This window comes from Lampetra fluviatilis, chromosome 1 (genome assembly GCF_964198595.1).
Source record: "Lampetra fluviatilis chromosome 1, kcLamFluv1.1, whole genome shotgun sequence".
NCBI classification, from domain to species: Eukaryota; Metazoa; Chordata; class Hyperoartia; order Petromyzontiformes; family Petromyzontidae; genus Lampetra; species Lampetra fluviatilis.
In genome coordinates this window covers 28,851,915-28,868,813 of record NC_136275.1, presented here as the reverse complement: position 1 = coordinate 28,868,813, position 16,899 = coordinate 28,851,915, and the positions used below count along the sequence as shown (strand labels likewise).

Genomic DNA, 16,899 nt, shown 5'->3' with positions numbered 1-16,899 from the left:
CCTCGCTCCCAAGCTGCTGCTGCTGACGTGTGTGTGTTTTCAGCCTATTGTATAGGATTGCCTAGCACCGACTGACCGGCCGATAGGCAGAGTGATAGACGTAGCACTAGCATTATATTCTAAAAATAGATATTCGGTTGACGAATGATGACCGAAAGTCAATGTCAGTTTCGGCCGAAACCGAAACCAGACCGAAAGTTAAAAATTGACTTTCAGCCGAAACTGATTTAAGGCCTCGACGCAGAGGCGTTGTTTCTCTGTGTGCCTATGTGTGTGTCTCTCTCTTTGTATCTCTGTGTTATCTCTCTCTGCTTATGTGTCTGTCTATATGTCTCCGTGTCTGTGTTTTCTCTCTCTCTCAAATTTAGCAATCTTTAGAAGAACGTAATCAACCAGGTAGGGTGTTGACTGTTATGTTAGCCGACTCTCTGTGTTGTATTGCATTATATTTCTAAGTTTGCTAGGTTTGTTTTCTCTTTCATTTGTACTTGATGATGATCGAAACGTCGTATGCTATTATTTCATTTCTTATTTTCTCTTTCTACGTGACTTTACCGAAAGAACCAAAGAGTAACTCATAAACATGTTAATGGGGCACTTAAAATCGAGATTTGGGGGCCTTAAAATGATTTTCAGATTGTTCCTGTTGTTTATGTCCTAAAAGCTACCTATGTACCACATTTCAGCTTTCTTCCTTGTCGGAAGTACCCTTAAGGTTTTTGGGACGTACAGATTAAGGTATTTATATAGATTAGTAGCTATTGAATTACAATACACAAAATATTTACAATGGAATAAACTCATTAATATTCAAATAAAAAATTCATTATAACAAAAAATGATTCATGGGACCTCCTTTGCCAGTGCCAAAATATAAGTATAGGTTTTTCCCATTTTTTCTGGCAACAAAACTGAAACCTTTCTACGAGGAATCATGTCTGCATTAACCACAATACTTGTGGTGAGAATGCAAACGAAAAACATACTCTGATAATATATGCATTGTCCTTAAGACTGATTGGTCCACACCAGAGGCAGTTTTCTTTTGTGCCTCGTCTCAAACGATGTTAGACCAGAGGATGCCAAAAGGCCTTTTGGCGTCCTATGGTCTCACAATTCTTAAAAAATCATAATTTACATATTTTCTTACTGGTGTAGTGACATAAGAAGGGAGGGGCTGCTGGGGGCTCTGGGTTCCCAGGTGGGTCCAGACGCTTAAGCCTCTGGGCGCCAGGCGTTGAGTTCCCAGGGGGTCCAGACGCTTAATCCCCTTGGCGCCGCCAAAGGGGGGGGCTGTGTGTGCTCTGTGGGATATCTGGGGGCGCACACGGCCCCACCCCTCGTTGTACCAGGCATAAAAGGAGAGCTCCCTGGACGATCGGGGCCCAGTTGTAACTCAAGACCCAAGACCCACGACCAGCCATCTGAAGACCCGGGGATGCTGTGAGAGCCAGCGCTGGGACTCTGGAACTCCCGACTCTACGACCTTGTGAGGGCGAGTTCCGGAGCGTAGCCAGAGTAGAGTATCTAGGCTGTGTAGCTAGGCTGTGTACCTAGGCTGTAACAGAGTATCAGGACTGTTGGACTGTTGGACTGTTGGACTGTTGGAGTGTTGTATTGTAATAAAGAAGTTACCTCTACAAGTGTCTCCGGAACCTGTTACATTTGGCGTCAGAAGTGGCAATGGAGACAAGAAGTAAGCCACGTACCTTCAGTCCTGACGGCGATGTTGAGGAGCAAGCGGCGACGGGGCAGCCAACTCGGGCCGACAGCGACGCTGCACCGCCGGCTCAGCAGTCGTCCACCATACCTGCCGATCTTCCTCCAGCGTCGGGAGCAGCAATGGAGGAAACGCTGCTTCGCCTCACCGAGCTGCTCCACGCCACCGTCTCCATCCTGGACGACATGCGTCGCTCACAGGCGGAGACAGCAGGGAGAGAGGAGGCGCAGCGGCCGCACCATCCCGCCGGCTCCCACACAAAGATGGCGGCCGTTCCCGCCGCAAATACATCCGGGTGTGTCGTCACTTCTGCGGGGGGAGCAGTGGCCGCTGGGAGCGACGTCACTTCCGGGCCCAGCGTGGGCCAACCCGATGACGCCGCGTCATCAGCGCTGCGTCCCTCACCGCCGGGTGACAGCGCTGCGAACGCGAAGCCAGCTTCAGCCGGGTTGCCAGGCAACGAAAGCTTGGCTCACGTCCAGCAACGCCTGCCGGCACTCAAGGCATTTTCTTCAGAGGGGGGTGAGTGGGCAGCGTTCGAACGCCGGTTCGTCTCTCTTATAGAGACGTCCGGCTGGTCGGAGTATGAAGCGCTCCAAGGCCTCCCGGCCATGCTCGACGACGACTCCCTCGCAGCACTCCTTACTGTGCCACGCGCAAAACGTGCCACGCTCACGGATGCCCTTCATCAGATGCGGCTGATTTATGGACCCCCATCCGAAGCACGTCACCGCTTCGATGCGAGGAGGAAGAAGGCCTCCGAGTCGGCGATGGGGTACCGCAGCGCGCTGCTGGCCATGGCAAAGGTTGCCTACCCTCGCATGGATGAAGACGCTGTGGAGTCACTCGTGCTGCAGAAGCTCATGAGCTTGGCCCGCCAGCTTCGAGTTGCCATGCCGACAGCCGACGACGACGACGACTTCACGTCGCTACGTGCTGCCAGGTGCATCCAAGCACACCTACATTGCGATGAGGACACGACCATCGCCGCCTGCGCAGGCCCACCTGATGCACAAGCCTATGACGTGCATTCGGGGCCTCATCAGGCCTTCGCAGCAACAGAAAATCGCGGATCGTCCAACTGGCGATCCCAGCGAGATCACCACCAGCGGGACCGGCCAACCTCGCGCCAGGACGGAGCGTCCATCGTCTGCCACAACTGTGGCCTTCGGGGCCATGTGGCGTCCGGCTGCCGGGTCCCCCGACGCCGGACTTCAGGACCTCCGGCGCCTCGGCCACCACCGTATCCTCGGCATACCCAGGCGAGTCACGACACCTCGCACTCTCGGCCCCCACTTACAACAAGCACGCACCCTCACACCACACAGGGGGGTCATGCTTCTGAGGAGGGGGATTCGGGCCCATCATTGAACAACCGGGCGCTCGGACCGGGTCAATGGTCCGAGTTGGCCCATAGGGTCGTTGCCGCTGCGGCAGGGTCCTCTGCCGTAGTGGGTTCCATCGAGGGCGTTGATGTTCGTATGTTGATCGATACGGGTGCGTCGGCGACCATCATTTCAGACATAATTTATAACATTTTGCCCGATATATGCCGTCCCTTGCAGCCAGTTGATGTGCCATGCTATGCCGCAAATGGGGGTTCGTTGGGCATCACCGGACGGATCAATGCTCAGATCCGCATTGCTGACGTCCAATTAGTTGGGCCCATTTTGGTCTCATCAACCCTCGCCGTTCCGTGCCTCCTCGGAACAGATTTCTTGGGGAAGATGCCCATTAAAATTCTCATTAACAAAGGGTGTATTGAGCTCCCCTCCGGCCGACGCATGGCCTTCCTACCCACACCCACTCGGTTGCACTCCGCATCTACGACGGTGCAGGCGTTGGCGGCGTGCACAATTCACATTCCTCCTGGCTCTCAGATGTTAGTTCCCCTCCGGTTTCGTAAACCCCTTGATTACGACGCGTTCATGGGGGGTGCTGTGATCGGGCCTTCGCGTTCAGCTGAGCGGGTGTCGGACCTCGTGTGTGCACAAACGCTCGTGCGAAGCGACCACGACCCCTTTATCCAGGTCCTTAACGCGGGATTGGAAACGGCCGTTATCTGTCAGGGAATGGTGCTTGCTCACGCGACGCCAGCCCCGCCAGAAGATGTGATCGTGGGTCACGTAGGGGGCGAGTTCTCTTCCGTTGCCAAGCCAGGTCCTGACACAGGATGGCTCGACGCGCTTTGCTCCACTTCTGCCGATTTGTCACCATTACAACATGCTAAATTACGCACGCTGCTGAGCGATTTCGCCGACGTTTTCAGTCAAAGCAAATTCGACATTGGCTGCACTAAATTGCTAAGCCACCACATCGACACGGGTGATGCCGCTCCAATTCGTCAAAACCCATTCCGGTTGAGCCCGGCCGAAAAGGAACATGTACGGGTGGCCGTCAACGATATGTTGGCGGCCGATGTCATTGCGCCATCAAATAGCCCATGGGGGGCGCCGATCGTTCTTGTTAAGAAGCACGACGGGAGCCTCCGCTTTTGTGTTGACTTCAGGAAACTTAATAAGATTTCGGTGGCCGACGCCTACCCGCTTCCCAGGATGGACGAGTCGCTCGATGCCTTAGCAGGTGCGCATTACTTCTCCACCTTGGATCTCCTCTCGGGGTTTTGGCAGCTACCCCTTGATGACGCATCCAAACCAAAGACGGCCTTTCGCACGCCGCAGGGACTGTTCCAATTCAACAGACTTCCCATGGGTCTTCACTCGGCCCCGGCGACGTTCCAGCGCCTGATGGAGCTGGTCCTCGCTGGGCTCCAGTGGGATTCTTGCCTAATCTACCTCGACGATGTAATCGTGTTCAGCAAAACTTTTGATGAACACCTCACGCGATTGAAGGCAGTTTTCCTTAAAATGCGAGCGGCTAACCTCAAATTCAAACCGCAAAAATGCCACCTCATGAGGGATTCGGTTCGTTATTTGGGCCATATTGTCAGCCGCTCGGGAATTGCCACGGACCCCGAAAAGACAAATTGCGTGCGCTCATGGCCAACTCCTACCTCTGTTGGGGAGGTGCGGAGTTTTATCGGCTTCGCCTCATATTATCGACGATTTGTTGCGGGATTCGCATCTATTGCGAAGCCCCTCCACGCATTAACGGCCAAAGGGGTCAAATTCCGATGGGGAGAGTTAGAACAGGCATCATTCAATGCCGTCCGAAAAGCACTGGTCGATGCTCCTACCCTGTCTTATCCAGATTTTACCACTCCGTTCATTCTGGATACAGACGCCAGCAACACCGGAATTGGAGGGGTGCTGTCGCAAATTGTCAATGGAGTGGAGCGCGTCGTCGCCTATGGCAGCAGGGTGCTGTCGCCCGCGGAGCAACGTTACTGCGTGACGCGCCGCGAATTGCTTGCTATCGTTTTTTTCATAAAGCAGTACAGGCCATACGTGTATGGCAGGCATTTCACAGTACGCTCCGACCACGCGGCGCTACAATACGCCTTGCGAGTGGACCAACCATCTGGACAGCTCTCGCGTTGGCTCGAGATCCTCCAGGACTTTGCGTTCACTGTCATTTACCGCAAGGGGATTCAACACGGGAACGCCGACGGGTTGTCGCGACTGCCGAACAATGGGCGCTGTGCTTGTTTTTTGGGTGCGGGGCGTTGTAGGCAGCCTGACGGGGTACCGCCCCCATCCCTTGCGGCCGCGGCCGGGGATGGGGTCGGGGACCACGGGGCTCCCTCCACGCAAGTTCCGCAGGACGCATTGCTGGGCCTCGGGTTGGACGACTGGGGACGTCTTCAGATGGAAGACGTCTCCCTCCTCAAATTGAGACGCCGCGCTAGGGATGCCGAGGGTCACAGGGGGCAGGGGGGCCCCGTATCATATGTCATCCGGGAAGGCGTCCTCATGCATTGGGATGGGGGGTCCCAATCCCACACATTGGTGGTGCCCACCTCCCTGCGGGGGCGACTTGTGTGGGAAACCCACAGTCGCCTCTTGCACTTGGGTGTTCAGAAAACACTAGCTAAAATCCAATTGGAATTTTTCTGGCCGGGCATGGCAAACGATGTGGCTGACCTTGTGCAAGGTTGCACAGAATGTGCACGGCGGAAACCACCTGCTAGGCCGTCCTGCCCGCCGCTCCAATCCATTAAAGTTTCCCGGGTCAATGAGATCGTCGCATTGGATATTTTGGGTCCGTTTCCCGCTACTCCTCGGGGTAATAAGTACCTTTTGGTTGGGGTCGAATATTTTACCCGATGGGCCATGGCCTGGCCACTCCCCAACCAGTCTGCAGCAGCCATTACAGAGGCCTTTTTCCAGGGCTACGTCCTGGACAAGGGTGCTCCCGAACGCCTGCTGACCGACCAAGGGAAAAATTTCTCTTCCACCCTGTTGCGGGATGTGTGCAACCTGCTAGGGACACACAAAATTCGCACCTCGCCATATCACCCCCAGACTGACGGTATGGTCGAGCGATTACATAGGACACTTACCTCCATGCTAAGCCACCAGGTGTCTGAGTCACAGACTGATTGGGATCTCCACATACCTGGTGTCTTGGCCGCCTATAGAATGGCGCCCCATGCTGCCACGGGGTACTCGCCATTCTATCTAATGTATGGTAGGGAGGTTTGCCCCCCAATCGACGTACAATTGCACATTAAACAGCCCGCACCTAAGGCTAAGATTGCCGACCACATCCGTGCTAATGTGCGTCGTCTCGTAGATGCCCGGGAGGCTGCTCAAAATAACTCAGAAGCCCGTCAGCTTGCCAACGAGCGGTTGCGGAATCTCCGCACATCCCGCCACGTTTGGGTAGAAGGGGACCGCGCCTGGCTCCACTGCCCGCAGGTACCATTGGCTACTTCCTCAAAACTGCTTAAGCCTTGGAGAGGGCCGGTTGTTATTATTCGCGTTCTCCGCCCGCAGTGTGTCAGGATCCAGCATGGCAAGCGACGTTGGTTCGTGCACCCGTCACGTCTAAAACCTTACATTCAACCCTACACACCTCCTTCACATCTCCGGGGCCGAGAGCGCGACATGTCTGACGAGTCGCGCCGCGATGATGCTGCTTCTAACTCTCGGGCAGGTCCCGCTGCCCCGCCCTCAGGTGCCTTGGGAATGAAATCCGCCACGGCCGACCCAGCGGGAACAAGCTTGCCCGCGGGATCAGCGACCCAGGACACAAGCGCAACAGCGGGTCGTCGGTCCCCTCCTGCCTCCGTCGCGACCGATGGACCTGCCACTCGGACTCGCTCAAAACTCAAACGATTTTCATGACCCCCGCCCACGAACTCTCGTCCCAACGCGACGCCACTCACTTTTCCATCATGTATAGTGGGCGATTGGGGCGTGCGTTCATCCTGCATATATGTGTTTATACAGTGTTGTTCTGCATCGGTGACCACAGGAGGGGGAGAGGCGCTTTCTTCTCATTTTTTTTTCTTGATTTGTCACACACTCATTCTGATGGTTAACAAATAATTTCTTGTACAATTGTATTTTTTTTGACAGCCGGGTCGGCTGGAGGCTACGTAGAGGGGGGTAATGTAGTGACATAAGAAGGGAGGGGCTGCTGGGGGCTCTGGGTTCCCAGGTGGGTCCAGACGCTTAAGCCTCTGGGCGCCAGGCGTTGAGTTCCCAGGGGGTCCAGACGCTTAATCCCCTTGGCGCCGCCAAAGGGGGGGGCTGTGTGTGCTCTGTGGGATATCTGGGGGCGCACACGGCCCCACCCCTCGTTGTACCAGGCATAAAAGGAGAGCTCCCTGGACGATCGGGGCCCAGTTGTAACTCAAGACCCAAGACCCACGACCAGCCATCTGAAGACCCGGGGATGCTGTGAGAGCCAGCGCTGGGACTCTGGAACTCCCGACTCTACGACCTTGTGAGGGCGAGTTCCGGAGCGTAGCCAGAGTAGAGTATCTAGGCTGTGTAGCTAGGCTGTGTACCTAGGCTGTAACAGAGTATCAGGACTGTTGGACTGTTGGACTGTTGGACTGTTGGAGTGTTGTATTGTAATAAAGAAGTTACCTCTACAAGTGTCTCCGGAACCTGTTACACTGGCATTAGTGGCACATGAATTTAACTTTCAAGTGGTTAAGCTTTACTAATCCGTGGAGGTTAGGATTATGATTATTGCAGTGAGATTAGCTTAGGCAATGTCTTAATGGCCCACTTATACAGACGGCATCTGAGGACGAGGAGGCTCATGGGACAACCTGCATATGTTTATTAACTGCAACGCCATTCGTAGGACAACCAATTAGGAGTACTGTACAGTTATTTGCATACTTTTTTTCTTCATATTTAAGACCTCGTGTAGAGAAGGATATTTTATATGGCTGTATTCAGAATGAGGACCGTGGAAATTATCAATCTCTGGGCACTCGAGCGCGAGAGTGAGAGCTGTATGGTAATCCTAGAGCCTCGGGGCAATATTTGCAATTTTGATGTCCTAATGGAAAGCCACTGTGTGCACTTTAGCATTAAATAACATGATCACTCTCATCATGGACAGAGCTTTAGTTTTACACTCTGACCCTAGGCTATAGCTGCATTTCTAAATAAATGGCTGAATAGAATATATGGGCATACCACGGATAAAATAACTTTTTACATTTCAGCTTTGGGGCATAACAATGACCTCATAAATTTGTGTATAGTAATTGAAAAAGTGTCTGAGGCAATGTTCTTGACTGTATGTTGTTTTGTATACTGCACAACGGGTCACCAGTAACCACCGTGTCTATAAATTACATCTTGCCCATGGGGCAAACCGCTTATTTTTGGTGCTATCCACGAATTCCCAAAGGTGTAGCATTTAAGCATTTCAAGTAGTGGTTAGCGCTGCGCTGCACTACAAACCCGGCGACCCGGGTTTCATTCCCACTCACGGCCAACACCAGTGACGATTATCTCAACCGGTCCTGGGCCTCCCCTATGTCGACTCAACCGCAAATGAGTACCTGGTACAATGTCTAAAAATCGGCACTAGGTACTGGCGGAGCCAGTGGGGGGGGGGTGGTAGCACGTGCCCCCCCAATGATCCGATCGAAATCCCTAATTTCGATCGAATCATTGGGGTTTATTAGTAATAGATCGGCATTTTGCGACCCCCACTGCCACTGTTTATTATTATGTGCCAGGGATTATATGAGATGATAGGACAATAGTCTGAGTCCATAATTGGCAATACGTAACGGCAAAGCAGTTATAAGTGACTCACAGAATTGTGCGCAGTTGCGTATACAGTACACGACTTCCCTGAAGGCATTCACCTTCAGTGAGCGCGATGGCGATCACACACGGCTCGATTTCGACCGTCGATCGATGGCTGCGCCATCGCCACACACGCGTCGAATAAAAAGCAAGGGACAAGTCTTTACTTACTTACAACTCCTATCATTTTTCATTGCTGGAGGGGTTGCCCCCCCTACCTGAAAATCCTGGCTCCGCCATTGCCACTAGGGAAACAAAGGCGGCCAGGCGTGGTGTTGGTCACCCACCCCCTCCCATGTTGTCTCGGCCTTCATTGGTGCTCATCAACAACACTAGCTCCTAGAGTCTGTTAAGGCTATACGGGGGATCTTTGTCCTTGTGGCATGCGTGCGTGGCATACGCTAGAGCAGGGGTTGGCAACCTGCTGCTCTTTGGCTGCCCCTGTGCGGGCAGTTTTTATTTTTTAAACTGAATTTACTTTATTCGGCTCTTTTTAACACTCTAAAGCATGGGCCGGCAAACCTGCGGCTCTGGAGCCGCATGCCAGCGGCTCTTTAAGTACCGCCGTTGCTTCGTGACATCATTATTTATTTAGGGACCACCACCGTCTCCCGTATTTGCATTTGCATTGTGCGGCTCTTGAAATATTTAGTTGTTTTTTTGTTACCGGCGAAGATATTACCAACCCCCCTGCACTAGAGCAGTGGTCGTCGATCCCACCAAAACATTTGATTTCAAATTTTCGATTTCAAAATAAAATGATTTTTTTTACTTCTGCCTACGAAACGTTCGAAAAGTTTCATTCGCAGGCGTTATGAAAGTGGATAGCTTTAAGTATTCTTAGGTTTTCTCGGTAAAGTCACGTAGGTAAAACATTAAAATTAATAAAAGTAAAATAAAATAAAAATCACGACGTTTCGGAGGCAACACAAGCTTCCGTCTTCAGGTGGAACCGTCAAAGCCACGACAGCTGTATCAAGTAAATGAGAGATTACAAGAGCTACCACTCCGTATATATAATGGTTGGAGAGGGGGGAAGGGCCAAGTACGGCACACTTTTTATTAATATGGTAAGGTGAGGCTTAAGAGGCTGAGCCTTTGTTATGGAGAGGTACGGTTTGTGACTAAGCCTGGCCTACATAACAATAGTGTGAAAAAAGAAACAACTACACATGGTAAACAAGCCTGGCTGTCTATCAATAACCTGTAATAGTTGTCTGTCAAGTAAGATGGTCCAAATAAGTGTAGTTAAATCTTTTTTGCATGGTTAATCACATCTTTCCAATGATTACTCAGTTTGTAACCATCATCACGGTTGAAATTATGTCTGTGTTTGTATATTTGTATGGCTTCGTGTACAAACCTTTGATGGTAGCCAGGAGGTTTGCAGAGAACCTTGGTCTCGGAAAAGACAATTTCATGAGAGCCCACCGAGTTGTAGCAATGATCGGCAACGGCCGAAGAATCAGTTCTGCCGTGTTTCAGATCTGACTTGTGCTCGCGGACACGATCAGTAACATGACGTTTCGTTTCTCCAATGTAGCAATCACCACAACTGCAACTCAATTTGTAGACTCCAGGATACTGTAAGTCAGGAACGACATCCTTCACAGATGGAATTAGATCACGGATTTTATGCACTGTACTGAATCGGACTTGGATCTTATGTTTGTTTAGAATTTTGGAGATCTTTTTGGTCACTACTTGAAACCTGATTCCCACCACCACCCATCTCAAAAGAATGCTCTCATCAAAACGCTATACCACAGAGCTCATGGCATTTCTGACCAACACCACCTGGCCAGTGAATTAAGACATGTATATCGGGCCCTCGGGATGAATGGATACTCTGACCGCACCATCCGCCAAGCTGTTTCTCCCACCATACAGAAACAGCCACATGAAACTCCGATCAAAACTATCACGTTGCCATACATAGCAGGCGTGACCAAAAATATCTCCAAAATTCTAAACAAACATAAGATCCAAGTCCGATGCAGTACAGTACATAAAATCCGTGATCTAATTCCATCTGTTAAATATGTCATTCCTGACTTACAATACCCTGGAGTCTACAAACTGAGTTGCAGCTGTGGTGATTGCTACATTGGAGAAACGAAACGTCATATCTCTGATCGTGTCCGCGAGCACAAGTCAGATCTGAAACACGGCAAAACTGATTCTTCCACTGTTGCCGATCATTGCTACAATGCTGTGGGCTCTCATGAAATTGTCTTTTCCGAGACCAAGGTGCTCCGCAAACCTCCTGGCTACCATCAAAGGTTTGTGCACGAAGCCATCCAAATATACAAACACAGACATAATTTCAACCGTGATGATGGGTACAAACTTAGTAATCATTGGAAATATGTTATTAACCATGCAAAAAATATTTAACTACACATATTTGGACCATCTTATTTGACAGGCACTATTCTTCAGTTACCGAATAGTTTCTTCTTCTTTTTTTACACACTGGTTTTCCTGCTTTAAGTTTTACCACACATATTTGGCAAATCTAGAATTAATCCCAGCAATGTAGCAAAGTGCTGTTTCATCTACATAACAAAGGCTCAGTCCCATTCACAGCAGCTGCACCTTTACATCAGCCGCACCTTAACAACTCTTGGAACCTCCCAGTTCAACCAGTCTACACAAAAAAAGGCTCATTCCTAGAAGTGGTTTCAGCCGCACCACCTCTACATAACAAAGGCTCAGTCCCATTTACAGCAACCGCACCTTTACATCAGCCGCACCTTAACAACTCTTGGAACCTCCCATTTCAACCAGTCTACACAACAAAGGCTCATTCCTAGCAACGTGCTTCAGCCGCACCGACCCTCACAATAATAATAGGGGCCTGCCTTGGCTCCTCCCACCCTCAACCAGCATATATACAAGGACTGTTTTCTTGGAATTTTTCTAACTTGATACAGCAATCGTGCTGTGACGGTTCCACCTGAAGACGGAAGCTTGTGTTGCCTCCGAAACGTCGTGAATTTTATTTTATTTTTATTTTACTGTTATTAATTTAAATTTAAATTTTTTACCTACGTGACTTTACCGAAAAAAACCTAAGAATATGTGTGTTACAGAGCAAACAATTTCAGTTAACCACGTTTTGCTGGTGCTTTGCAACCAGTTTCTTCAGGCGATTGCCAGAATTTTGAAGATTTCCTGTTTTCGATCATAAACGGGGTTTGGTGATGTCATCTCTGTGAAAGGACCCAGGGGGTTAATTTCAGACTCAGAATATTTATTTATACTGGAGGAATCACAAATGTACAGTAAAATGTATTTGATTTAATCGCCTTTACCTTTAAGCGATCTAACCCACACACAAACGTTTACCGTGAATAATATTGGTCAGGAAAGCCTACGCGTTAGATGCCCGTCGAATGAATACTTTTATCTACCAACCAGAAAAAACATCCTTCTCTTGATATCTAACCAAGTTTATAAAGGAGATTGAGGGGGAAAGAAAACAGTGGTGATCTCTGCCTGTGCCGTCTGTGAGGTTCAAGCGTGCATATTAGGCCGCTGTACATGAGCTGTATCGTTCAGTTTCGTTCCAACAAACGGGGCACTACTTTTTCTTTTGCTCAATATGTTCAAAGTTAATAAAAGGTATCCAAGCAAAAAGTTCTCCACGCATTATCCTGCAGTTAATGAGAAAAGTGTAATTTATTGGCGCACTATATTGACTGCGTATTGAGACATATAAAACTGTTGAGCTAGATTTTCAACCAATCAGCATCAAAAATGTAAGTAGGTCTGAGCCAAAATTAAGCCAATATCACTATGCACATGTAAACATGGAGGACGTAAGCAGTACAGCTTCATCTGATAGCGGCGATCAAGCTCGATTAAGGTGAGTTCCACACAGCCATGTCCTTTATGGCAGTGATAGGCAAACGTTTCAAAGAAGCAGGACTACAGGATATGCTGATTGAATCAAATGTGGTAGCTGTTGGTTCAATAAATGGAGTCATTAGTGGACATCACTACAACCGTAGCATTCGTGCACACAAACTCATATTTGAGGCAATGCATATCTTGCGGTTGAGGTCATTTCTTCAGTCCCTTCCTGAGCAACAGCACACTCGTTACATATCAGCCATGGCAGATCTAGTACGAGAGTACAAGTCTGAGGCAGGATTTTCATCTAACTCAGTGTCTGACATATTATCAGATATGCTGTCCTGCTATGATAGATATGTACATGAGATGAACTCCGTTATTCCCACCTTTGGACTTTGGAGCTCATACATTGAAATGGTTCAACTGTTACTGAGTTTCATTAGAGCAACCAGAGACTCTGACTGGAGCCTTCACTTAGCAACAGTGAGACGTATGCTGGCATGGTATTTTGCATATGACCGCCAAAATTATGCAAGGTACCTATCAGCATATTGGGTCGAGATGATCAATCTTCCAAAGACTCATCCACACTGCTATGAAGAAGTTACTGCAAAAGGAAACTGGACAGTACAGCGTAAGGATGCTAAAAGGTTATCATCCATAGCTTGTGACCAAGCAATAGAACAAACCTGCAACCGTGATTCAAAGACCAAAGGCGGCATAACTGGAATAACATTGAACAGAGGTGCCGTCCAGTGATGGATACTGTCTCATCCTGAACGTTCTGCAATCACAAGGCAGTGTGAAATGATGGCTGGAATGCAACATGAAGAGAGGGGTCATAAAGAGTTGGATGCAACAAGAATTGCAAAAGACAATGCTGCTGTTATATCTTTGGTTTCAGCGGTTGAGTCTATGATCAATCCCTTCCTGCCTCGTGAAGATCTTGTATGTATGAGCTCTGGTGTTGTTGCTACAAAGACTGTCAGAGATGACATACAAAGTGCTTGTGATAAAGGTGAAACAGCTCTGAAAATTTTCATCCAAGATCGAGTCCAGTCATTAAAAACAGACTTCTTCTCTCCAATAAAGTCATTGAAGCTCACAACGTTTGGGGATCAAATGAAGAAATCATCCAAGACAAAAGATGGAAATCAAGTCATTCTAAAAAATGACAGGAGACTCTTTGCACGACTGTTAATGATAAGTCAATCCTGGTCTGTAAACTTGAAAGAGATTCTGACATATTCACTTGGCAATATCTCATCCCCGCTAGCAAGCACTGATGGTTCATTAGCCAAAACAAATAAGGCTGCTCGTCTAGCTTGTTTAGAATCAAAGAACAAGGACTGTCATGTGAACAAGACTGTTGGTGATAATGGTGCCCTACTGATAGATGGCATGGCATGACATTGAATATACCAGACACATTTGGTGAGCTTGCTGATGATCTTCTTCAACTTATGATTAAGATGGGTAGAAAGTTCAGTTGTCCAAGGGTCGATTTTGTCATTGATCGCTACCCGGCAGTGAGCATCAAAAATGCTGAACGATCAAGACGTGCTGTTGCTGGACAACAATTACTGCAAATATACAGCATCAAGCAGAAGACTCCAAGTCAGTGGACCAAGTTTCTAGCCAGTGGTGAAAATAAAGAAGCCTTAACAGACTTTCTCTTTGAGACATGGAGAACTGTGCCTTTACAAGCAGCTGGAAAAGACATAGCTATCTTTGTGGCACACAGAAATGTATGTCATCAACTCACTCTTAAAGATGGCATTATGTCTGTCAAAGAGGTAGAATCTTTGACTTGTGACCATGAAGAAGCTGACACGAGGCTCCTACTTCATGCAAAACATGACTGGAGTGAACTTTATAATAAAATAATCATCCAGAGTCCTGACACGATGTTGCTATCATTTCACTTTCAATAATGGCTAAGCTTCCCTCAGCAAAGATGTACTTCTGACAGGAACAAAAGACAGGCAAAGAATGTTAGATCTCCAGGCTATTGGTTCTGCTTTGGGTCCTTCACTAACAGAGGCACTGATAGGACTACACACATTCATTGGCTGTGACTCATCTAGTTCCTTTTATGGGAAAGGAAAAGAGAAACCACTAAATATAGTGTCTGGAAATGCAGAGTACATCAGTGCATTTGTTGCTCTTGGGAGGCAATTTGAAATGGACAGCACCACATTTGTGACCATAGAACGTTTTGTGTGTGAGCTGTATGGAGAAAAGGTATCAGATGTTAATTTGGCCAGATACAATAGGTTCTGTGTCCAGGCCTCTTCCGAACAGGCATTACCTCCTACAAAAGATGCACTTACAGAGCACTTCAAGCGTGCTAACTACCAAGCTGCAATCCACAGGAGAGCATTGGATCCTTTTATAAATGATCCCAGTCCAGACGGCTTTGGATGTATTGTCAAGTATGGTGATCTCATCATATCATGGATGACTTAAGATCCAGCTCCTCAACAGATTTTGGGGTCAATCCACTGTGGGTGTAAGTCTGGTACTTGTACAGGTGGAAGGTGCTCATGCCACAAGGCTGGCCTGGCCTGCACTGACCTATGTAAATATGTTCATTGTGACAATGTGAGATTAACTGAGGATATTGTTTCATGTGAATCTGATAGTGAGGACAGTGATCTTGATATTTAGTGATGTGTATATGATAATAAAATTAATATAGGACATATATATGTAATATAAATCAATCAAAATTAAATCTTGTTTACAATAATCATTCCTGTGAATATGTACATGTAGTGCAGTTACTGCTCGTGTATGCGAATTGACAATTCACCATAAAATGTGTTATTTTGAAAAGTGTTTTTTTATATATTATATTTTGGCTTAATTCTATTTGTTATTCAGATTTTACCTCAAATATTACCTTTGAATTGGAACAACATAATGAGAAGTAATTGGGATGTTAATGCTACAGTAGAAGTTTTCTTGATAATCTTATCATGTTTACTGTGCATAGATAGCAACTTCAGGTATATCACACATTTCAAACTGGTTTATTTTGTACTTCAAGGGGTAATTCTGCATTTTTGGGTTTATATGATAAACAGATTTGAAAGTGCAAAATTCCCTATGGTTTCCCTTTTTTTCAAAATGGGCACCTTTAGCATCATTTTTCACAAAAACTGCAAGGTTGTGTGCGGAGAACTTGTTCCTAAGGAATCTCTATATATTTCTGATGTTAAATGTAAAAAAGTAGGTAGTGCCCCACTTGGTGGAACGAAACCCTATTTCTAGGCCTCTTTTAGGCTACCGACAGCGGCCTATATGTGTTTGTCTGCACACATTTTGTCACGACCTCTTTTATGGCCGCTCGATGTTTTTGGGGTTTTGGGCGTGTGCTCGGCAACTAAAATGAGGTGTGTCCGTCAGATGATCTTAAATGTTGACGGCATAGTGCTTCCTTTTCGATGTGGCTCTTGTGGATCTCGGGATACGGTTTCTCAGATGCAGGCCTGGGGGCCTCTGTAGAGGCCACAACAATCCCAAATTTATACCTGGGTGATGTACATAGGTATGTATGTTGAACTTCTTTCACAACGTACGTAGCCAACCGTGCTAATCAGAGGTGCGGATGATGCTGAGATCCCAGTTTTTTTTCCAATGAAATACAGTTTATGATAAGAATTTGTTTGACACGTAGGCTTTCGCGACCAACATTCATAATATAAGTTTTTGGGTTAGGTCGCATAAATATAAATGTTGTTTCGTTAACCTGCCACCACCGAACACAGACAACCAGTAACGGTTGTCATGTAAACAAAACGTGCCAATTCTTTATTTTCCAGAATTATGGTGATGCTGGATGTAATTACCGGCGGAACATTACAGTAGTCAAGTGGTAAATGTTGTGGATTTACTCTCCAATACACCGGTGTGCTGAACTAGTAACTAATTGGCACGTTTGTTTATGTGACAAACCTTACTGGCTGTGTCGGGTGGTGGTGAGTTAATGACACATTTATACTTGTGTGATCTAACCCAAAAACCTTTATTATGGATATTAATTGGTTCCACAAAAACTGTCGTTAATTAAAATTATCGTAAATTGAATGTAGGAATTTCACGTTAAAAGGCTTAATTTGTTCCAAG

General features: G+C 47.7%; 2 protein-coding genes across 3 annotated transcripts in view; both read left to right on the top strand.

Moving 5' to 3' along the window:
- Nucleotides 1–16,899, top strand: part of LOC144934491 (carbonic anhydrase-related protein 10-like) — a 429,201-nt gene that overhangs the window by 388,677 nt on the left and 23,625 nt on the right. The gene's annotated exons all lie outside the window — the stretch shown is intronic.
- Nucleotides 1,169–7,749, top strand: LOC144934485 (uncharacterized). The gene is made up of 2 exons (XM_078860297.1): nt 1,169–2,982; nt 6,800–7,749. Exons 1-2 carry the CDS (start codon nt 1,684–1,686, stop codon nt 6,812–6,814), a joined length of 1,314 nt encoding a protein of 437 aa, XP_078716423.1. The 5' UTR covers nt 1,169–1,683; the 3' UTR covers nt 6,815–7,749.